Genomic DNA, 23,758 nt, shown 5'->3' with positions numbered 1-23,758 from the left:
ACATGAGAGTCCTCCTTGAGACTTCAAGAATAAATAGTGGAGCTTTTTGCTGGTGCTGAGGTTGTGCAGGTAGTAAAGCCTATGAAACAAGTGTTATCGCTGCTAACATAATCACATTTGAATCTAGAGGTGCATAAGCACCTCGTTTACTTCGTCCTCTCGTCAGCATCTTATTTACTCCTTTCTCTGTCTCCTCTCCACAGATATGTAAAATCTCAATAAGTATTATATTGTATGTGCATGTACAAGTATATTGCTTAATATACAATATATATTCCTAAGCTATTTATATTGTTATTGCAAAGATGCTCTTAAGACATCTGTTTGCTACTAACAGCTTACTTAATATTTTTTATGTCTTTCAAGATTCCTTGCAGAACAGTTAATCATATGCAAAGTATTTTCAGACACTGGGGATCTTTATAAAATTAATACTTCTCTGGAATGGAAACAACCATGTCACTCTTGAAATATTGAATTTTTTTAGTGTTTGTGAATTGGGAGTCAAGTGATTTCTTTTTCAGCCAGGAGGAAATCCTCATCCAGCTGTAGTTTTTTCTGGGCTGAATCAGTCAGCTGGAAAGAGAGAACTGTCAAAATCACAGAGGGGTCTGATGAAGGGGAGGGGTGTGTTGAGTCAGTGCCCAGAAAAGACAGAGATGGGATATAAACCCTCTGGCTTTATTTTCAAGCTTGGCATTTCAAGTAAAAGAGAAATTGGCCTCCCAGGAGATAATTTTCCCAGTAGAAGTTCCTGGCACACTTTCTGCCTTCATTTCTATTCTCGTTTAATCTCTCTATCAGGAGTCTTGAGTGCCATAGGAGAGATGAAACCCATTACTTTCAGCCTTGGAAAAGCAAGACAAATTAGAGTGAAGTAAATACAAACACCATCCTTCTCTTTCAATGTGGAAATTGAACAAGCCTGATTCTACCCTTAGTTTCCACCCAGCAGTTCTTAAAAGGAGTAAAAAGTCGCATCACTGAGGCTTTATAACATTGAGAGTTTCTGCAGGAACCAACTTCAGCAAGATAAGACTTAGAAAATGCACTGAGTTTCCTCAGATGAAAGGCCATTGTTAAAAACAAAATGGATTAATGATTTTGTAGTGGAAGTGCTTCTTCTGGCTCTCAGGGGTCATTACCGAGAAATAGACACCTTTTCCTGCCATGACGAAGTCCTGAAGTAATGTGGGTGATAACCAGATCTACTCTCGGATGCTGGAACTGCCAACCTTTGCAGGAAAGCAAGGGACACTCACCTCATGCCAGCAGCTGTACATGACTTCATATATGGAAATCGGTGCCAGGTGAGGTCGGTACAGCCTGAAGCCTTTAGAAATTGCTTCCACAACTTGCAAATTTGACTTATTTTCAAAAGGCATTTTTCCTTCTGTAAAGACTTCCCACATCAAAACTCCTGCAAATAAAATGCATGAAAATAAGAGGTTAGAGAAATGGTTACTTGGAACTGAAACAGATGTTTCAAATTACAACCCATTATTTTCCTCCTGCAGTCATTGAGTTACAATCATCCAGAATGACAGCAGGTCTATCTAGGAAGCAGACCCTGTGCATCTTACTTTTTGAAGAGGCCTATGAACTGAATATATTCCAAGTGAAAACAATGCCTTTCCTTTTCCATTGGTCATGACTGCCTCCTTATTGGAAGAAGAATGCTGGCAGCATCTTCATTTCAAAGTACTGCTCATGTCTCCACACCCTGAAATCAGTGAAACTTTGCCATTCCATAGAAAATGACAGAATTGTGTGATCCCCTGCTGCCTGCTAAAGCCAAGAGTTTACCAGCCAGTAGATGGCATGCGTTCCCATCTTCCCACTGAAAGACTGCTGGGTAGAGTCCCAGAAAATCTGGCAGGGGCTCTGTTTATAAGCAGGTGTTCAAAAATCATAGATTGATTGATGAAACTCCTTCAAGTCTCCCAATTTGAGTTCATTTAATTATTCACTTATTCTACAAATATGTATTAGGTATTGATCAGAGGCCACGCCTATGCTAGAGCCAGAGGATTCTTAGACTGAAACCAGTCTATGTGCTCAAGAAGCTCACTGTACAGTGATGAAGAAAGACAAGTGGTCAAGTAAAACTCAAGGAGTTCTAAATGTTCTACAACCACCTGATGAGATCCTTGTGTTGCTATCCACTGGTCTCACAACTTAACTGCTCTCCAGTAGAGCTTATAATGTCACCTGCCAAGACTACCACATGTCAGTGGAGAGCTAATGAGATCAATACAAGCTTAACCTTATTGTGGGCAATAATATTCACACCCTTTGAGGGTGCAGATGTCTCTCCAAAGCCAAGAAGCCACCCAGAAAGGTACAGGTGAAAGAGAATAGATAGATTATTATACATTTGTTGCCATTTTTTGAAAGTCAACTCAAAGAACAAACTCCATGGGACAGAGGTCCACAGTATCTCTTTTTCAATGAAGAACATTACCCAATATAAACAGCAATTGATAGATCCCAAGGAAGCCTATGTCTAATTTCACAAAATAGGAAGGTGATAATGTAAATGAGATGGCATCACTCAAAGTCAGACAATGAAGTTTATTAATTACACTCAAGAGTCAATGATGCCATAAGATCAGTTTTTCTTGCAAGTCTCTGTGGTGTGGGAAAGTTGGCTGAGTTCGTTTTCTAGATCAGTAGACTCTGTTATGGTTTTACAGCAAGTGCTCAGTGGGAAAGGAAAAGATCTAAAAGGCAAACTTAATGTAAGAAGGTGTATGACACCAGTTGCCAAAGACAGCCTGATGTATTTAGAACACCTAAGACAGAAACACAGTTATAAGAAGACCTTTAGCTACATCATATTAAGAAGTCAAAGTTAAAAGAGCAATCTCTATTTTATGAGAACCTACTGTATAGCACAGGGAACTCTACCCAGTGCTCTCTGGTGACCTAAATGAGAAGGAAATCCAAAAAAGAGGGGATATATGTATACATATAGCTGACTCACTTTGCTGTACAGTATAAACTAACACAATATGGTAAAGCAAATATACTCCGATAAAAAATAAATAAATTTTTTTTTTTTTTTTAAAGAGCAATCTCGGGCTTCCCTGGTGGCGCAGTGGTTGAGAATCTGCCTGCCAATGCAGGGAACACGGGTTCGAGCCCTGGTCTGGGAAGATCCCACATGCCGCGGAGCAACTGGGCCCGTGAGCCACAACTACTGAGCCTGCGCGTCTGGAGCCTGTGCTCCGCAACAAGAGAGGCCGCGATAGTGAGAGGCCCGCGCACCGCGATGAAGAGTGGCCCCCGCTTGCCGCAACTAGAGAAAACCTTCACACAGAAACGAAGACCCAACACAGCCATAAAAATAAATAAATAAATAAACCCAAAGTTTTAAAAAAAAAAAAAAAGCAATCTCTATTTTATTAAATCAAGCTCCAACAAATGAACATCGAATTCACTCACCAAATGACCAGACATCAGATTTGCTGCTATACTTATTGAAATGGAAAACTTCAGGAGGGGACCACTTGACTGGGAATTTGGCTCCAGAAGAACTGATATATTCATCATCCAAAACGTACCTAGGGCCATGAGATTTCAGAGCACATTGTGTTAATTACCTCTAAGTTCAGTTTACTTCAAATCCTTTTAGTTAACTCTGATTTCTAAAATACAAAGTATTTTACCACAGAAAGGTTCAGTATACCTTCTCTTCTTGCTCTCAAAGTGAGAAAGTAGCCCTTATAGAGTTTCCTCCTTAAACCAAGCCTCAATTGCGTTTATTGTATTTGGATCTCAGAAAACCATAGCAATTCTTCAGTCTAAAACATGCCCCACTGATTAGTTATGATAAATTCTTAATTCTGCAAAGAAGCATGCTGAATGCACTAACAACCAAGGTTATTTTTTAAAAAAGATAAATATATGTGAAAGAATAAATTTGAAGTTTGATGCCTTATTTTCTTTCTATATACATATAATTTTTGCAGGACAAAGAAGGGGAAAAATAAAAGTATTTGAACGTAATACATTTGGCGTATAAAATCTCTAATGCCTTTATTCAAATGGAAATAAATCAGGAACAACTATCATCTCCTTTAAAAAAAATAACAACACAACAAAATTAAACCCTCTCTCTTTTCTGAAAATCATACACGGTAACATCCAAGTGTGGGAATCTGGAGAAAAGAGAGGATAGCTAACGTGTGCTATGTAGCTCCTTGAGTATGCAATATAGTATTTTTGAAATACTATATATATATATAGTATACTATATATACTATATATATTTAATATAAAATTAATATATTTATTAATGCTTCCCCACACACACACTTGTTTCCCACATACCTTACCTCACCGCACCTTTAAGTCCTTTATTGAGCCAGAGGTCATTCTACTAGAGGAAAGAATGAATAACAGAAAACAAAAGGAAAAGAGCCATTTTTTTTTATAGCTTTTGAGTTTCAAAAGTCTAGACTTTCCAGAGAAGGAGAAGGACTGAGTTATGAACAAAATATCTGGGAGAATGGCTCATGAATACAAATGATATCTCACTACCACCACCATCCATTCTGCTACAAAAATATCCCTTGTGCTGGGGGTGTGGGAGAGATTCAAAAGAAAGGGAAGGAGTATTAGACACTATGGGGAGGCTGAGGTAGGGTCCTGTACCCTGCACCCTATGAGGGCTGCCCTGGTCACACTGCAGCGAAAGAAGACCCCACTGCCCTGCAGTCGGTTGGTGGGATTCAAGAGCAAAACAGAACCTGTGTCCTCTTTCCCAGGCCAAGCCCTGGGAAACACAGAAAGATTCCAGAGGACAAATGGCTATGGGTGTGCCAAGGCAGATGGGGCCTTAGCCACGTGGAGAGCTCTAGTCGTGGCGAATATCAGACATGAAGGAATCTTACAGGCAGAAATTCAAGATGAGTCAGCGGCCACCTGTGTGGATGGCCAGCCAAAGACAAAAGAGGAGGATGGCGGCTGTAAGGAAGCCAGTGTCAATGGATAACAACAGGGACCAGACAGGCCATCTCCAGTATGTGGCCCCATGAGACACACAGAATTTGGACTGTGACCCTGAAGAGCATCAGGAAGAAACCATGAAATCACTGGGATGAAATTTCTAGCAACCTGAAGGAAAGGAGATGCAAAATGTAAACTGCACTGAGTCGCTGAAAATAAGGTCAGATGATCCACACTCTTGTGCTGTAGGCTTAGAGTCAGCTACTCCACTTGATAAGAGAAATGCATGATGACGACAGAAAAATCAGAGCTGAGAAAACAAATTTATTCTTTCTCTATTTCAGAAATATACATATACCAGGAAAGCTTTTTTCTTAACCTTATATATATGATAAGTAGACTGAGAAATTCTTTTGAATTTTAAGATATGACATAGCTTTATTAATAACCGCCTGAAAGAAGATCAGAAGAATAGCCCACAGCCTCCGTTTCCCTCACAGCGAACACTGGTGCACGTCCTAAAGTTCAAAGTGGGTCAGCAGGCCATACAACCACATCAACACTGCCCTCAGAGAAAAAAAAGCAAAGCCAAGAACATCTTCAATTTGTCTGTAGACTAATGTAAGATTCCCTCCCGTGAGTAAACAATCCAAAAAGAATATCATGTACCTTGTCATTCCAAAGTCCGAAATTTTTACTATACTTGTAGAACTGACCAAACAATTCCTCGCGGCCTATAGGGAGAAGAAAAGAACCCACGTGTGAATACAAAGTTTCTCTTTCCAGAGTTTCTACTCTCCTTTTCCTTAGTTTCTTTGGGCCCCAGCACTACCTCTCTGTGTGAACAGCCATGTTATTTCATGGTGATACCTATCGATGCTATATATGATTTAATGTATCTGCCCTCGTGTGATGAATTTTAATGACTTTTCGAAGAAATGACAAAAAAATGAAAAGAAATGTTAACACTTTTCCTTTTTAAAATGTGTAATCTTTCTCAAGAAGTATCCTTGATAAGTATCAGGATTAACTCAATCTAAGAGATAATAAACTACGCATCTTGGTATAAAAAATAGTGTGTATTTAAAATTTTATCTTCATAAATAAAAAGAGGAAAGTCCAATATGCATGAAAAATAACAGATTGTCATTATATATCTTTGGGATACTCATTATATATAATTGCTAATAAAAACAAAGAAATTGTATTTTAAAATTTACATTTCATCGAACAAAACTCTTTACAATATTTTCATATTTATTAAATTACCACAGTGAACTAAATATAGTACTATATAATTCAGAAACAATCTATTTGATGCCAAAACAATCCATTTTCAGTCAGCTTAGTCAGGAAAATCATTGACTTGGTTATTTAGCCTCATGTAGGCCAATGGTTTGATAGAATTTTTCTCTTTTGAGCTAATTTGTGGTTCAGTTAGTTCAAAAACAAAAGCAAAAAACTTGAAATGGCGAGCCAGAAGGAGCCAGTTTGGAAGATGTTGACAAGTGCCAGCAAATGATCTCAAAGCTAAACCACAAGGCAAACCCTTGACCGAGAAAAGACTCATAGTTGGCTAATATATTTTAAGTGGCATGTGGGTGGAGAAAACAGAACTCAAAGGAAAGCAATCAAGGAAGGAACCAAGACTAGGAGGGTCTGCAGGAAGCCACCTGGAGCAAATAGAATGACCAGAACTGTCACCTGACTGAATTTTGAATTCTAATCCTTATCAGGAAGGACAAACTGCAGAGACCAGGAAAGTGAGTTAGGTGGAATTGATACCAGATCCATACATTCAAAAATGTGCTCAATGGCTACTATGGGCTGGACCCTGGGGAATGTGCCATGAGGCACGCAAAACAATGGTCGAGCATTGTTGAGCTTTTCTATGTGCCAGACACTGTTTTAAGTGCTTACACATATTAATTCATGTAATCCTCCCAACAAGTCCATATGTGGGAGGTGCTATAATTAATACCACTTTACTAGTTAACTAGCTTACTCAAGGTCACATGGCTAGTAAGAAACAAAAGCGAGATTTCAACTAGCTCTTGAGCAGGGTTCTCAATCTTGACTGCACAGTGGACTCACCAGGGAAATTTTCCAAAAATGCTGAGGACTACATTCTACCCACAGAGATTCTGATTTCATTGGTCAGGGGTATGGGCTGGCTACCGTGATGTTTTTAAACCTCCCAGGTGATTCTAATGCACAGCTAAGTTTGGGAGCCATTGCTTGGCAACTTGTATTCTCATGATGCTGAACTGCAGCTCAGAAGTCTACACCTTGATGTCAAGGAGTTTAGAGTCTAATATTTGTGTAAACAACTATTATAGGAAGTAGTAAATAATAAATGCTCTGACAGTTCTAAGTCATGTGTAGGGCAAGCAATGGTGTGCTAGGGCCAATGAAATTATGCCTCCTTTCTCTCCCCAAAATATTCCAGCCTGAATGATAAATAATATGGTTACCCTGGTGATGGCTGATGGAAGTTCAGGATTACCTCTAGATGACAGTATCAGGGATTTCTCAGAAATTCTCAAATTCTCCTTGGATTTAATTTGGGAACTTAGAAATGAGACATGGAAGGACATAGAAGGAATAGTATGAATATCATGAATAAATATGGAGCAGATAGAAAATGTTTTTCAAGGGGAGGTAGCAAGGCAGGGAAGCAGAGCTATTTGCTTTGGGGGCAAGTCAAGCTTCAATCTTCTTTGTTTGTTTGGAGAGCTGCTCTGAGCATTATGCAACAGAATGGTTTAGCATTTTGACTCCTCAATAATGCCAGTAGTGCTGCTGTGATACTGCAAGAACCTAACCACCTCCACCTGAGGCAGTTTCACCCCTGGGTGAGACCCACTGGGGTTCTTCAGCATTGTACCCAGCACCTGGCAGAGTGCGTGGCATATATAGGCACTCAATACATATTTGATTATTGGTTGAAAGAAAGAAAGATAGAAGGAAGAGAAGGAAGAAGAGAGGCGGAAGAGGAAAGAAAAGTAAATTAGTTTTAGTTAGTTGATTAGTGTGGTGATTAATTACTTCAAGGCGTATTTAGAGTAACACCTTACTTGGCTCCAGCATCAATGAGCAATTAAAAAATAAAGCTGCATTTCCCAGCAGGTTACACAAATAGGAAAATGTTTAAAAATTAAGTCAAAGAATGCATTATTCAAAGTATTGAAAGTCCTAACTTATCATGTCCTTCTGAATACAAGTGTAATATATACATAATCAGCAAATTTGCACCGTACTTACTAAATCCCTGTGGATAAAGCAGTTCCTCTCCAGATACTCCATTCCTTCACAGATATCTTGACATGCACTCAGTAGCATCTCCTTCCTAAGTTTTCCTTTCCTCTCTCTGAGATAGTTAAGCAGGCAGCCATTTTCCATAAACTCCGTCACAATATAAAGAGGCTTCTGCTGTATACACACTCCATAAAGCTGAACGAGCCTTGAATGAGATAACTTCCTGTTGAAGAAAAACACAGACCCGAATCGTTTTTGCATTCTGAAGTGTTTGAAATCAACTGGTGATGTTTACCAGCTCCATATAATGTTCATCATCAAGCTATGATTAAAATTAACCCAACCACAGAGAAAGTAGAACAGTTTCCTTTCTACTTTATGCGCTGAGAAAGTGGGGTTGAGAGTTTACGCAGTACTTCCTAAGTCACTGTACATACAGAATAGTACATGCTCCATGTTCTGCTTTTCTCTTTTCCATTTTGTAAGCCTTTTGCTTCCTCAGTACTGCTGCTCCTTGCCCAGTTCCTGTTCCTTCAGTTTCAACCTCCCCAACTGCAGCTGCTTAGACAAAAAATTCTGGACAGACAGGAGGGAGGAAAGAGTGATTGATGCGCATTAAAAAGAATATTAAATTTTAAAGAATAAAGGCATTTAAAGGAAATTTTTAGATTAAGTTGAAGACTGAAAAACATTTACCAACGTGAAACCCTTCTCTGTATTTAGTAATCACACACACAGACACACACACACAAACAAGTCCTCAAATACTGCCTGTTAAAGTACACACAATAAAATAATTTTTTTTTAAAATTTATTTTTGGCTGTGTTGGGTCTTCGTTGCTGTGCGCGGGCTTTCTCTAGTTGTGGCAAGCAGGGGCTACTCTTCGTTGTGGTGCGTGGGCTTCTCATTGTGGTGGCTTCTCTTGTTGCAGAGCACGGGCTCCAGGTGCCCTGGCTTCAGTAGTTGTGGCTCGCGGGCTTCAGTAGTTGTGGCTCGCGGGCTCTAGAGTGCAGGCTCAGTTAGTTGTGGCACACGGGCTCTAGAGCGCAGGCTCAGTAGTTGTGGCGCATGGGCTTAGATGCTCCGCGGCATGTGGGATCTTCCCAGACCAGGGCTCGAACCCGTGTCCCCTGCATTGGCAGGCGGATTCTTAACCACTGCGCCACCAGGGAAGCCCCCTAAAATAATCTTTTTAGTCATTTATACTTCAAAAGTTTATTGTTTCTTCTCGACTATAGTATTCAGTTTTTAGGGAAATTAGAATTACTTATATATTTTTACTATTATAAATGTAATTAGTTCACATATTTTTCTATATGCACTGCTACTAATAAGCTACATCCAGAGACACAAATCCATAGTTGATCAACTAAAATAAAGGATCCTTTAAAAGCAACGCAGTGTTATAATAATTTAAAGAAAATGTCATGCTCCTAAACAAAAGAGCTGAATTCAAGTTGTTTTATCTCCTATTGATGCATGACCAGGAGCAACTTATTTAAAATTTCTAAGCCTCAGTTTTTTCACATGTAAAATAAGGATAATAAAACCTGTCCTTCTTTCTTCTAGTGAATATTAAATGAGATAATGTATGTGAACGTATTATAAAAAGTATAAACCATGGTAAAAATATAAAGAAAAAAATTTTAATTTTAGTAGAAATTTATGGGCTGAATAAAAGACTGGTTTTCTTTCATTTTCCTAAATAATCTTTTAGCAGGTACTCTGGAAACACCATGAGTACAGGCCCCCAATTTAGGCTATATTCCAAAATATAGTAATTAAGAACACAGTAGAGATTTGAAGTTACTCTGCTAGTGCACTGGAAAACGTACACGGAATGACAACAATTTTGGTTAACAATTATGGCCCCTACTATAAGATCTGGCATATAGTAGTTGCCCAATAAATATCTGTTGATTATTATGTTAGCTAAGACTATGGACTTGGTACCCATACAGTTCACAGTTTTGATTACAATTAGACACTACCAATGTTTTGTTGAGGAACTGTGGTCAAATTACATAAGTTTTCAAAATTCCCTTTTTGTCATGTATAAAATTAGGGTCTTTTTTAAAAATTTATTTACTTTTTTATACAGCAGGTTCTTATTAGTCATCCATTTTATACACATCAGTGTACATGTGTCAATCGCAATCTCCCAATTCATCACACACACACACACACACACACACACACACACCCGGATGCTTTCCCCCCTTGGTGTCCATACATTTGTTCTCTACGTCTGTGTCTCAACTTCTGCCCTGCAAACCAGATCATCTGTACCATTTTTCTAGGTTCCACATATATGCGTTAATATACAATATTTGTTTTTCTCTTTCTCACTTACTTCACTCTCTATGACAGTCTCTAGATTCATCCACGTCTCTACAAATGACCCAATTTCATTCCTTTTTATGGCTGAGTAATATTCCATTGTATATATGTACCACATCTTCTTTATCCATTCGTCTGTCGAAGGGCATTTAGGCTGCTTCCATGACCTGGCTATTGTAAACAGTGCTGCAATGAACATTGGGGTGCATGTGTCTTTTTGAATTACGGTTTTCTCAGGGTATATGCCCAGTAGTGGGATTGCTGGGTCATATGGTAATTCTATTTTTAGTTTTTAAGGAACCTCCATACTGTTCTCCATAGTGCCTGTATCAATTTACATTCCCACCAACAGTGCAAGAGGGTTCCCTTTTCTCCACACCCTCTCCAGCATTTGTTGTTTGTAGATTTTCTGATGATGCCCATTCTAACTGGTGTGAGGTGATAGCTCATTGTAGTTTTGATTTGCATTTCTCTAATAATTAGTGATGTTGAGCAGCTTTTCATGTGCTTCTTGGCCATCTGTATGTCTTCTTTGGAGAAATGTCTATATAGGTCTTCTGCCCATTTTTGGATTGGGTTGTTTTTTTTTTAATATTGAGCTGCATGAGCTGTTTATATATTTTGGAGATTAATCCTTTGTCCGTTGATTCATTTGCAATTATTTTCTCCCATTCTAAGGGTTGTCTTTTCGTCTTGTTTGTAGTTTCCTTTGCTGTGCAAAAGCTTTTAAGTTTCATTAGGTCCCATTTGTTTATTTTTGTTTTTATTTCCATTACTCTAGGAGGTGGATCAAAAAAGATCTTGCTGTGATTTATGTCAAAGAGTGTTCTTCCTATGTTTTCCTCTAAGAGTTTTATAGTGTCCGGTCTTACATTTAGGTCTCTATCCATTTTGAGTTTATTTTTGTGTATGGTGTTAGGGAGCGTTCTAATTTCATTCTTTTACACGTAGCTATCCAGTTTTCCCAGCACCACTTATTGAAAGGACTGTCTTTTCTCCATTGTATATCCTTGCCTCCTTTGTCATAGATTAGTTGACCATAGGTGCGTGCGTTTATCTCTGGGCTGTCCATCTTGTTCCATTGATCTATATTTCTGTTTTTGTGCCAGTACCATATTGTCTTGATTACTGTAGCTTTGTAGTATAGTCTGAAGTCAGGGAGCCTGATTCCTCCAGCTCCGTTTTTTTCCCTCAAGACTGCTTTGGCTATTTGGGGTCTTTTGTGTCTCCATACAAATTTTAAGATTTTTTTGTTCTAGTTCTGTAAAAAATGCCATGGGTAATTTGATAGGGATTGCATTGAATATGTAGATTGCTTTGGGTAGTATAGTTATTTTCACAATGCTGATTCTTCCAATCCAAGAACATGGTATATCTCTCCATCTGTTGGTATCATCTTTAATTTCTTTCATCAGTGTCTTATAGTTTTCTGCATACAGGTCTTTTGTCTCCCTAGGTAGGTTTATTCCTAGGTATTTTCTTCTTTTTGTTGCAATGGTAAATGGGAGTGTTTCCATAATTTCTCTTTCAGATTTTTCATCATTAGTGTATAGGAATGCAAGAGATTTCTGTGCATTAATTTTGTATCCTGCAACTTTACCAAATTCATTGATTAGCTCTAGTAGTTTTCTGGCGGCATCTTTAGGATTCTCTATGTATAGTATCATGTTATCTGCAAACAGTGACAGTTTTACTTCTTCTTTTCCAATTTGTATTCCTTTTATTTCTTTTTCTTCTCTGATTGCCGTGGCTAGGACTTCCAAAACTATGTTGAATAATAGTGGTGAGAGTGGACATCCTTGTCTCGTTCCTGATCTTAGAGGAAATGCTTTCAGCTTTTCACCACTGAGAATGATGTTTGCTGTGGGTTTGTCAGATATGGCCTTTATTATGTTGAGGTAGGTTCCCTCTATGCCCACTTTCTGGAGAGTTTTTATCATAAATGGGTGTTGAATTTTGTCAAAAGCTTTTTCTGCATCTATTGAGATGATCATATGGTTTTTATTCTTCAGTTTGTTAATATGGTGTATCACATGGATTGATTTGCATATATTGAAGAATCCTTGCATCACTGGGATAAATCCCACTTGATCATGGTGTATGATCCTTTTAATGTGCTGTTGGATTCTTCTTGCTAGAATTTTGTTGAGGATTTTCGCATCTATATTCATCAGTGATATTGGCCTGTAATTTTCTTTTTTTGTAGTATCTTTGCCTGGTTTTGGTATCACGGTGATGGTGGCCTCATACAATGAGTTTTGGAGTATTCCTTCCTGTGCAATTTTTTGGAAGAGTTTGAGAAGGATGGGTGTTAGCTCTTCTCTAAATATTTGATAGAATTCACCTGTGAAGCCATCTGGTCCTGGACTTTTGTTTGTTGGAAGATTTTCAATCACAGTTTCAATTTCATTACTTGTGATTGGTCTGTTCATATTTTCTATTTCTTCCTGGTTCAGTCTTGGAAGGTATACCTTTCTAAGAATTTGTCCATTTCTTCCAGTTTGTCCATTTTATTGGCATAGAGTTGCTTGTAGCAGTCTCTTAGGATGCTTTATATTTCTGCAGTGTCTGTTGTAACTTCTCCTTTTTCATTTCTAATTTTATTGATTTGAGTCCTCTCCCTCTTTTTCTTGATGAGTCTGGTTAATGGTTTATCAATTTTGTTTATCTTCTCAAAGAACCAGCATTTAGTTTTATTGATCTTTGCTATTGTTTTCTTTGTTTCTATCTCATTTATTTCTGCTCTGATCTTTATGATTTCTTTCCTTCTGCTAACTTTGGGTTTTGTTTGTTCTTCTTTCTCTAGTTCCTTTAGGTGTAAGGTTAGATTATTTGAGATTTTTCTTGTTTCTTGAGGTAGGCTTGTATTGCTATAAACTTCCCTCTTAGAACTGCTTGTGCTGCATCCCATACGTTTTGGATCGTGTTTTCATTGTTATTTGTCTCTAGGTATTTTTTTTTTTCCTCTTTGATTTCTTCAGTGATCTCTTGGTTATTTAGTAAAGAATTGTTTAGCCTCCATGTGTTTGTGTTTTTTACGTTTTTTTCCCTGTAATTCATTTCTAATCTCATAGCGTTGTGGTCAGAAGAGATGCGTGATATGATTTCAATTTTCTTAAATTTACTGAGGCTTGACGTGTGACCCAAGATGTGATCTATCCTGGAGAATGTTCCATGTGCACTTGAGAAGAAAGTGTAATCTGCTGTTTTTGGATGGAATGTCTTATAAATATCAATTAAATCTATCTGGTCTATTGTGTCATTTAAAGCTTGTGTTTCCTTATTAATTTTCTGTTTGGATGATCTGTCTATTGGTGAAAGTGAGGTGTTAAAGTCCCCCACTATTATTGTGTTACTGTTGATTTCCTCCTTTATAGCTGTTAGCAGTTGCCATATGTATTGAGGTGCTCCTATGTTGGGTGCATATATATTTTTAATTGTTATATCTTCTTCTTGGATTGATCCCTTGATCATTATGTAGTGTCCTTCCTTGTCTCTTGTAACATTCTTTATTTTAAAGTCTATTTTATCTGGTATGAGGATTGCTACTCCAGCTTTCTTTTGATTTCCATTTGCATGGAATATCTTTTTCCATCCCCTCACTTTCAGTCTGTATGTGTCCCTAGGTCTGAAGTGGGTCTCTTGTAGACAGCATATAGATGGGTCTTGTTTTTGTACCCATTCAACGAGCCTGTGTCTTTTGGTTGGAGCATTTAATCCATTCACGTTTAAGGTAATTATCAATATGTATGTTCCTATTACCATTTTCTTAATTGTTTTGGGTTTGTTTTTGTAGGTCCTTTTCTTCTCTTGTGTTTCCCACTTAGAGATGTTCCTTTAGCATTTGTTGTAGTGCTGGTTTGGTGGTGCTGAATTCTCTTAGCTTTTGCTTGTCTGTAAAGCTTTTGATTTCTCTGTCGAATCTGAATGAGATCCTTGCCGGGTAGAGTAATCTTGGTTGTAGGTTCTTCCCTTTCATCACTTTAAATATATCACATCACTCCCTTCTGGCTTGTAGAGTTTCTGCTGAGAAATCAACTGTTAACCTTATGGGAGTTCCCTTGTATGTTGTCATTTTTCCCTTGTTGCTTTCAATAATTTTTCTTGCTTTAATTTTTGCCAATTTGATTACTATGTGTCTCGGCGTGTTTCTCCTTGGGTTTATCCTGCCTGGGACTCTCTGCACTTCCTGGACTTGGGTGGCTATTTCCTTTCCCATGTTAGGGAAGTTTTCGACTATAATCTCTTCAAATATTTTCTCTGGTCCTTTCTCTCTCTCTTCTCCTTCTGGGACCCCTATAATGCAAATGTTGTTGCGTTTAATGTTGTCCCAGAGGTCTCTTAGGCTGTCTTCATTTCTTTTCATTCTTTTTTCTTTATTCTGTTCTGTGGCAGTGAATTCCACAATCGTGTCTTCTAAGTCACTTATCCGTTCTTCTGCCTCCGTTATTCTGCTATTGATTCCTTCTAGTGTATTTTTCATTTCAGTTATTGTATTGTTCATCTCTGTTTGTTGGTTCTTTAATTCTTCTAGGTGTTTGTTCTTTAATTCTTCTAGGTATTTGTTAAACATTTCTTGCATCTTCTCGATCTTTGCCTCCATTCTTTTTCCGACGTCCTGGATCATCTTCACTATCATTATTCTGAATTCTTTTTCTAGAAGGTTTCCTATCTCCACTTCATTTAGTTGTTTTTCTGGGGTTTTATCTTGTTCCTTCATCTGGTACATAGCCCTCTGCCTTTTTATCTTGTCTATCTTTCTGTGAATGTGGTTTTTGTTCCACAGGCTGTAGGACTGTAGTTCTTCTTGCTTCTGCTGTCTGCCCTCTGGTGGATGAGGCTATCTAAGAGGCTTGTGCAAGTTTCCTGATGGGAGGGACTGGTGGTGGGTAGAGCTGGCTGTTGCTCTGGTGGGCAGAGCTCAGTAAACCTTTAATCTGCTTGTCTGCTGATAGGTGGGGCTGGGTTCCCTCCCTGTTCGTTGTTTGGCCTGAGGCGACCCAACACTGGAGTCTTCCCGGCTCTTTTGTGGGGCTAATGGCGGACTCTGGGAAGGCTCACGCCAAGGAGTACTTCCCAGAACTTCTTCTGCCAGTGTCCTTGTCCTCACGGTGAGCCACAGCCACCCCCCGCCTCTGCAGGAGACCGTCCAACACTAGCAGGTAGGTGTGGTTCAGTCTCCTATGGGGTCACTGCTCCTTCCCCTGGTTCCCAGTGCACACAGTACTTTGTGTGTGTCCTCCAAGAGTGGAGTCTCTGTTTCCCCCAGTCCTGTCAAAGTCCTGCAATCAAATCCCTTCAAAATCTGATTCTCTAGGAATTCCTCCTCCCATTGCCGGACCCCCAGGTTGGAAGCCTGATGTGGAGCTCAGACCCTTCTCTCCAGTGGGTGGACTTCTGTGGTATAAGTGTTCTCCAGTTTGTGAGTCACCCACCCAGCAGTTATGGGATTTGATTTTATTGTGATTGCGCCCTCCTACTGTCTTATTGTGGTTTCTCCTTTGTCTTTGGATGTGGGGTATCTTTTTGGTGAGTTCCAGTGTCTTCCTGTCGACGATTATTCAGCAGTCAGCAGTGATTCCGGGGCTCTCGCAAGAGGGAGTGAGCACACGTCCTTCTACTCCGCCATGTTGAACCAATCTCTAAAATTGGGGTCTTAATAGAACCTACCTCATAGAAATGTGGTGAGGATTCATTAACTCATTCAATAGTCCATAAATATTTGTTGAACACCAACTACATGCTAGCCATTATTTTAAGCACTCACCCGGTTGTAGAAGAGAGATAAATAAGGTCCCATTATCATGGAGCTTACGTTCTACTGGGGGAGAAACAAAACAAATACATGTGAAGGTTGGGAGTAGTGACAAGTGCTTTGATGGAACTAATACAAGGTGATACAACAGAAAGTATTTGGGGGTGGCACTGCCAATTAAACAGGGTAGACAGGGGAGCTCTCCTGGTAGAGGTGACATTGAAGCTGTATGCTTACAAAAAGGAAGGTAATATGCCAAGCTGTATATTCTTGGCAGATAGAGCCCAATGTATGTCAGCTATTTAACTTTTTAAAGATGAATGTATTTGCAAAAGGATATTAGAATGGGACTTTTCCTGCCTCACTATCAAAAAATCAGGAAAAAAAATCAACTGTGTTCAAACCCAAGAACACATTATGTCCATCTGAAATGACTTAAAAATAAGCCTGTAGCCTAATTCCTGCCTCCATAAACTGACAGGAACTATTTCTCTTCTCCACACTCCATGCATCTTCCATTGCCCTCAAAATATCTTCCTCAGAGATCCTGGGCCCAGGCTTGAGCCTTTCTAGACTCCTCACATTGTGATAGATATTAGACATCTCATTTTAGCAGGTTCTTTTGGGGAGCAGTCATTTCTCAGACACTCAAGTAACCAGACAGCAACAACCCAAACATTCAAATAAAAAGAACTGTAGTTTATCAAAAGGGATCCGAACAATGTGTAATGATATTTAAAGTAAAAGTGATACCTTTTCCCCAAAAGTTTAAATTGCCTTTATGAGATGCATATATTTATTTTTTATTTATTTATTTTAATTTTTGGCCACAGCATGCAGCATGTGGGATCTTAGTTCCCCGACCAGGGATCAAACCCGTGCCCCCTGCATTGGGAGTGTGGAATCTTAACCACTGGACAGCCAGGGAAGTTCCTAGATGCATATATTTAAACATCTCAGAAGGGGGATTTAAATTCTATTTCTTTCTTTTTGATAGGGATTCTAGTATGACTTCAACTTTCCCTGAATCATATGTCTCCCCTTCATTCTTTTCTTATTGTACCTATTTAATCCAACACACAGGAATATAATTTTTGTCTGTCCTTTAGGTGTAGGAAAACCATGGTCTGATGCAGGTAATATCAGGGAGCAAAGGCCAGTAGGGTAACCAAGGGGCACAAAAACATCTTTGAGAAACTGATACCACTGGAAAGTTGTGTTTATCATTAACTTCTCTCAGAATTCATTTTATTCTAAGTGGATGGAAAGAGTATTTTGATAGTACTTGGAGTATGGGTTGAGAGCCCCAAGAGACACATTGCTCTGCCTTCAAATAATGGATCAAGTTAATCACCACTGGTTTTGGGGGGTTTGCTTTTGTTTTTGTCAACTGGGGTCTGCAAATTTGGAACAGAACTAAATTGCTTTGGATAATAAAACAGAATTTAAGTAATGCCACCTGCGGTCTTCCTTCTTTACCACATTGCTCTTCCTCTAAGTAAATGTTCAACAAGTACTTAAAGAATATTGGTTTGAATTGTGCTAAATTATTGGCCTATCCTGGTCCAGCCCAGGTAACTGACATAAACCATAGCCACAGGTTCAACTGAGGCAAAAGGCTGAATCTGGGAAATCCGAGAAGCTAAGAGCAGCGTCCAATGATCTGCAAAGAGCCTCTTCTGTTAGAACTCATGATTCTTGAATTCTCTGAAAGCAAATAGTATATCCTTATATTACTATTTAGACAAAATCAAGATTTTTGCTTCTGGGAAAAGGAAAAAAATGTAGTCATTAAGCACCTATTATTGAGCTGAAAAGAACACACCTACTTGTCACTTTCATAGATTATCTCATTCAATTCACACGCTGATCCAGTGAGTGAGGTATTGTTATCCCCATTTTACAGGTGAGAAAATTGAGGCTTAGAAAAGTGAAATAACTCACCCAAGTGACACAGAGGTCAAATAATTTGCCCAGGTCCCACAACGAGCTTGGGCAGAGTTGTGACACAAATCCAGATGTGACTGACTCCAAAATCTGTGTTCTTTCCATGACACCAGGATGTTGTACGATACTTATCTGAGTATTGTATGTACTTACATCATCACTTTAGCCTCTTCAATGAAATCCTCTTCAGACATGGAGCCTTCATTGATGGCCTTGATAGCTACCTGGACATGTGCTCGCCATTGGCCTAAATAGACCACCCCAAACTGGCCGCTTCCAATCTCCTTTACAAAAGCCAACTCAGATGGATCTATCTCCCACTTTTCTAGAAAAGTAAAACATCCACGTTACAAATAAGGAAAAACATGTTAAATTTTTAGAGCTAGAAAAGATTTAGGAATTTTCTCGACCTATTCTCTTCTTTTTCAGAGAGGTTTAAAAAATTTATAAATGAGTGGAAAGGACCTGTAACCATTTTTAATACTCTTATTGTGGCTTAAAAGTATAATTCCAGAATTCAAGTATAAATATACAAACCTCACTTACTTGGAGAGGAATTATGGATATCAAAACATGCTTTCTCTTTCCAGAGAGACCCAGGATGAAACAGTTCTGTGCCTTTCTAAACTAAACCTGCCGAAACCAGACCTGGAACCTAAATATGTATGCCCCCAGTCTGTTTTTATCCTGGTGAGTAAACTTGTGAGATTAGATAAAATTTGGGGTCCCCCAACTCAGTTTCTTTTATTGTTCCTTTGCCCACTCCCACCCGTAAAGGGCTTTCCTGCCCTTTCTCCTTTGCGAAAAGTCTAATCAATTCATCTGATAAATATTTTCAATATTAAGATTCTAACCCATATCTAAGTGTATGTTTGAAATGATGCTTGCATTACTGAATATTTCTCACTCTACAGAAGTAAATCAAGAAAAAAAAGAACTGTTTTTAAAATAACCCTTTGGAAAACTCTGAGAATTAAATCTTAACTTTTTAGTAACCACTTTTATATAGCAACACCACCATCTGCTGGAACTTTAAAATAATACATTTAAAAGAATTGTAATGGCCAGTGACCCCTTGTACCAGGCTTTGCAAGGTACTCCCCTTCCCAATAGTAGGTGTGTTTTTAAAATAACATGGGAGAATATATTCATGACCTTGGGACTGGCATAGATTTATTCAACAGAATATAACTATAAAGGAGAATACTGATAGATTATACATCATAAAAATCCTATTTATCAAATACACCCCATTAAGAAAATGAAAAGGTAAGCCAAAGACGGGGAGAAAATATTTCTTAAAACATACAACCAACAAAGAATTCCTATTCAAAATAAAAATAAATCGATTAGGAAAAGGAAGATAATCCTATTCTTTAAGGGTTAAAAAAAAAAAAAATCTTGAATAGTGTATTCTCTCACAAAAGAGAATATCCAAATGGTCATTGAACCTATGAGAAGTTGATCAACGTAATTAGTCATCAGGGAAATGCATATTTAAACCAAAATGAGATACCACTACACATGCACCAGATTGGCTAAAATGAAAACAAAAACCAAACCAAACCAAACAAAAACCATAAGAATACCAAATATTGGCAAGGGCAAAGATGTGGAACAGCTGAAACGTCCATACACTCTTGACTAAAGTATAATCTGGTATAAACTCTTTAGAAAACTGACTAAATCTGAGTATGTTCATACTCTACGACCCAGCAATTCTACTTTTAAGTATATATCCATCATTGTCGAGGCATATGTGTGTATTAAACGTTATCAAAAGGCATAAAAGAATGTTCATAATAATATTATTTAGAAGAGCCAAAAATTGGTTACAACCCAAAAGGCTATCTGAAGAAGGATGGGCAAATCCATTGCGGTATAGTCATGCAACGTAGCAGTTCACCGCAATGCAGGTGGACCAACCACATCGTGGGTGAATTCACATGTGGAAGGATGGAAGAAAGAAGCCAGACATGGATGCCCGGTGTCCAATTTCATTTATATAAAGTAGTCAAAACCAGACTTATGAACTGTGCACTCTTCTGGATATTGAAAAATTGAAAAGTTTTTCAATTAAAAAGGACCATGTTTAACTTAGATAAATGGCTAATGATAGAATTTTTTAAACATATAGTATTTATGGGGCAGAGGAATAATCTAGGCACCCATAACACCCTGAAATCACCTTTCCATCCCAATTCACAGAGACCCTGAGTCCTGCTTATCTGTTAACAATAATTGTGTTATCTTTTTTTTTTTTTTTTTTTTCAGTATATTCTGAGTCCCCCTAATGAGATAAGTTTAAGGAAATAAAGTATCACCAAATTAGAAAGCAGGATTCTTTGGCTCTTATTTATTCTCACAGATTTGCAACTATCACATTCACTAGAAAATAGTTCAAATCAAACTTGGTCCAAGTTCTATTCGAAAAAGGTGACAAGGACACTTTTAGCAACTCATTTTAGCAGGTTCTCTTGGGGAGAAGTCATTTCCCAGCCACCCACGTAACCAGAGAGCAACAACCCAAACGTTCAAATAAAAAGAACTGGAATTTATCAAAAGGGTTCCAAATAATGTATAATGAAATTTGAAGTAAAAGTGAAACATTTTCCCCCAAAGTTTAAATGCCCTTAGGAGCTGTTTTATATTTAAACGTCTCAGAAGGGAGATTTAAACTTTTAGAAGAAATGTATCTAGACAGACTCTACCTCAAAAGAGCCGAGAATTTAAAGAACATAAAGGGAACTTGGGGTAGGCTCTTCACTGGATTTGATTTTTACTTGAGCACATGTGCATACTTTACCATAGCTAAAACCAGCTGTGGCCGGCAAACAACTGCCCATCAGCCCAACTGGGTGGCGGAGACGGGACATGAGCCCTGGGGAGAAAAAAAGTCAGCATTTCAATCCTAGTTACTAGTACAAAAGAAAAAGCGAAATATACTAGAATATAGTGCTATTCCTTAAATAGATCAGACAAAAAAGCATTCTACAGTTAGTCTGTTTGCTTATTTTTCCCATTAGAAAAACACTTTTCACAAAATAATATATGCTCATTGAACAGAAACTAAAGAATCCAAGAAAATACAAAGATGAAATAAAGGTCCCTTACAAAATCTTAGTATCCAGAGATACACTGTTATCACTTTGGTGACCATCTTCGCAAAAATTTCCTTATGCATGTTTGAAACATCTGATATGTTTCACAGAAATGTAAATGTTTTGCTCCAAGATTTTTACACTCAAAATGTAACTGACATATGTCAATGACTATAAATAGACCTTAAAATTATTTCCAAGATTTCACTATTGTAAAATATGCTATATATTTTTGAAGATATATTTGTATGCACCTCTCAAATTATTGCCTCAGGCATAAATTCCTTAAAAATGTGACTTCCTGATCAAAGAGTGCCTAGAAAGTTTGTACTAATTCATTCAACCACCAACAGTGTTTAAGTGTACCCATTTCCCCATCCTCCTCTTGAGAGTAGTTTATTATTATTTTTTAATAGCATGGTAGAGTAATGAGACTCCTTTTGATTGGGTCCACATGTAGTATTCTATATAGTCAATTTCAGTTTTTTGTTCAACAAACATTTATTATTTATTTCTTCAACTAACATTTCTTGAAAGACTGCTTTGTGCCAAGAATTATCTAGATGGCGGGAGACAGCAGTGAGTAAGACAGCGATGGTCCCTACTCTCATGAAGCTTACATGCCAGTGGGAAGAGAGAAAATAAACAAGTACACGCACACACAAGAAAAAGCAGATGATGAGTGAAGTAGAGTAGATGAAGTAGAGCTTCTTTAGAATGAGTGCCCACAGAAGGCCTTTCTGACAAGACGACAGCTATGCTGACATTGATTGATGAGTAGCCATCTTACAAGGATCAGGAGGAACAGCATTCCAGGCAGATGGAACAGCATGTGCAAAGGCTGGAAGACAGGAACAAACTTGGCCAACTTAAGAACAGAAAGAAGCATTATTAAGTGTCCATTGTGTGCAAGACACTTCTCTAAGTAGATCCCAAAGATTCCAGAGGACCAAAGATGAGGAAAATGAGGACTCTGCACACAGGGGCTCCATCTCAGTGAGGGAAGACAGGCAGAGAAAGGCAATTCCAATGTAAAAGGAGTAAGTTCTGTGATGAAGATACGCAAGGTGCTCTGGGACACAGAGGAAGAGAACCTCGCACATTGTTGGATTCAAAGAAGTCTTCTGTCAGGAGATGATACCTGAGATGGATCTGACAAAAGGAGTCCACGTTGTAGGCAGAGGTAGCAGCATGAGATGATATTGATACTTAGAGGTACGATGCAGGAAGAGCTACTTGAGCAAAGAGTGAGAGGTAGAAGGGGCAAGAAATTACACATGAGAGGTAGGTTATATCCTGGTTGTGGTCAAGGCCTTGTATGCTGTGCAAAGGAGCATTACATCTTCCTGCAGGTGGGAGGGAGCCATTGAAAGATCCTAAATAAGGGAGTGGTGTAGTCAGATTTACACTTTGGTACATCATTCTGGCATCAGTATAGAGGATGGATGAGGGGAAGTCAACCTTGAAGGCAACAAGACCAGTGAAGAGGCCATTGTAATTATCTAAGTGAACAACAATTAGGGCAGTACTAGTAGACAGGGAGAGGCATGGACCTACATGAGACATATATAGGATATGAAATTAATTGCGCTTGATAATTAATCAGAAGTGCAAGGAGAATGGAAGTATCTATTCTGACTTCCATGTTTCCAGCCCCTGTAATTGGCAAGATGATGATACGATTATCTGATGATGATACACCAGGAAGAGTAAATTTGGAAGGAAAGTAGTAGTATAAGATGAAGAGCTCCATTTCCTCATTGAAGTCCAGGGCGTCTGGGATTGCAGGTATCTGTGTCTACCAGGCAGAAGAATCATGCAATTGAAGTATAGTTGATGTACAATATTATGTAAGTTACAGGTATACAATGTAGTGTTTCACAATTTTTAACGGTTGTACTCCATTCATAGTTATTATAAAATATTGGCTATATTCTCTGTGTTGTACAATATATCCTTGTAACTTATTTTGTACATAATAGTTTGTACCCCTTAGACTTCGATTTTCTTAATGAAGTAGATGGTTAGGCAATTTACTGATGGGCAGTGGATAATACTAGAAAGGGGGTCTTGAGGAGAATGGTAAAAGTTTGAACAGAAAACAGGAAAGGATGCTTACCAGTGACTCTGAAGACCTAGTTGGGGTTAGAGCCCTCATGAAGTTGGGACTCTATAACACATGATCAAAATAAAGAACATAATAGGAATTTCCTTAAGACCCTAACACCTTCCTCTAACTTCAAAGTTTTTGTTTGCCAAATATTTTTATTCTGTGAATTACTACCAGTGGTTTAGTGATGGTTTGTCTCTCTGATAGAAAAAAAAAAAAAGTCTGTCACTCTCTTTGCATTGTCCTTACTTCTGGTAAAGAGATGGACTGTCATGAGCTAAATTGATCAGAAG

General features: G+C 38.3%; 1 protein-coding gene across 1 annotated transcript in view; it reads right to left on the bottom strand.

The window, feature by feature from the left end:
- TXK (TXK tyrosine kinase) overlaps positions 1–23,758 on the bottom strand; it is a 46,910-nt gene that overhangs the window by 1,497 nt on the left and 21,655 nt on the right. Inside the window, exons 8-13 of the mRNA XM_068542224.1 lie at positions 21,061–21,135; positions 18,408–18,579; positions 8,218–8,434; positions 5,623–5,687; positions 3,448–3,566; positions 1,263–1,420 (exon numbers count right to left, since the gene is read on the bottom strand). Of these exons, the coding sequence (XP_068398325.1) occupies positions 1,263–1,420; positions 3,448–3,566; positions 5,623–5,687; positions 8,218–8,434; positions 18,408–18,579; positions 21,061–21,135 (806 nt within the window). The remainder of the gene's footprint in view (positions 1–1,262; positions 1,421–3,447; positions 3,567–5,622; positions 5,688–8,217; positions 8,435–18,407; positions 18,580–21,060; positions 21,136–23,758) is intronic.

This window comes from Eschrichtius robustus, chromosome 4, assembly GCF_028021215.1.
Source record: "Eschrichtius robustus isolate mEscRob2 chromosome 4, mEscRob2.pri, whole genome shotgun sequence".
In the NCBI taxonomy this organism is placed as follows: domain Eukaryota; kingdom Metazoa; phylum Chordata; class Mammalia; order Artiodactyla; family Eschrichtiidae; genus Eschrichtius; species Eschrichtius robustus.
This window is presented reverse-complemented; position numbering and strand designations above follow the sequence as displayed.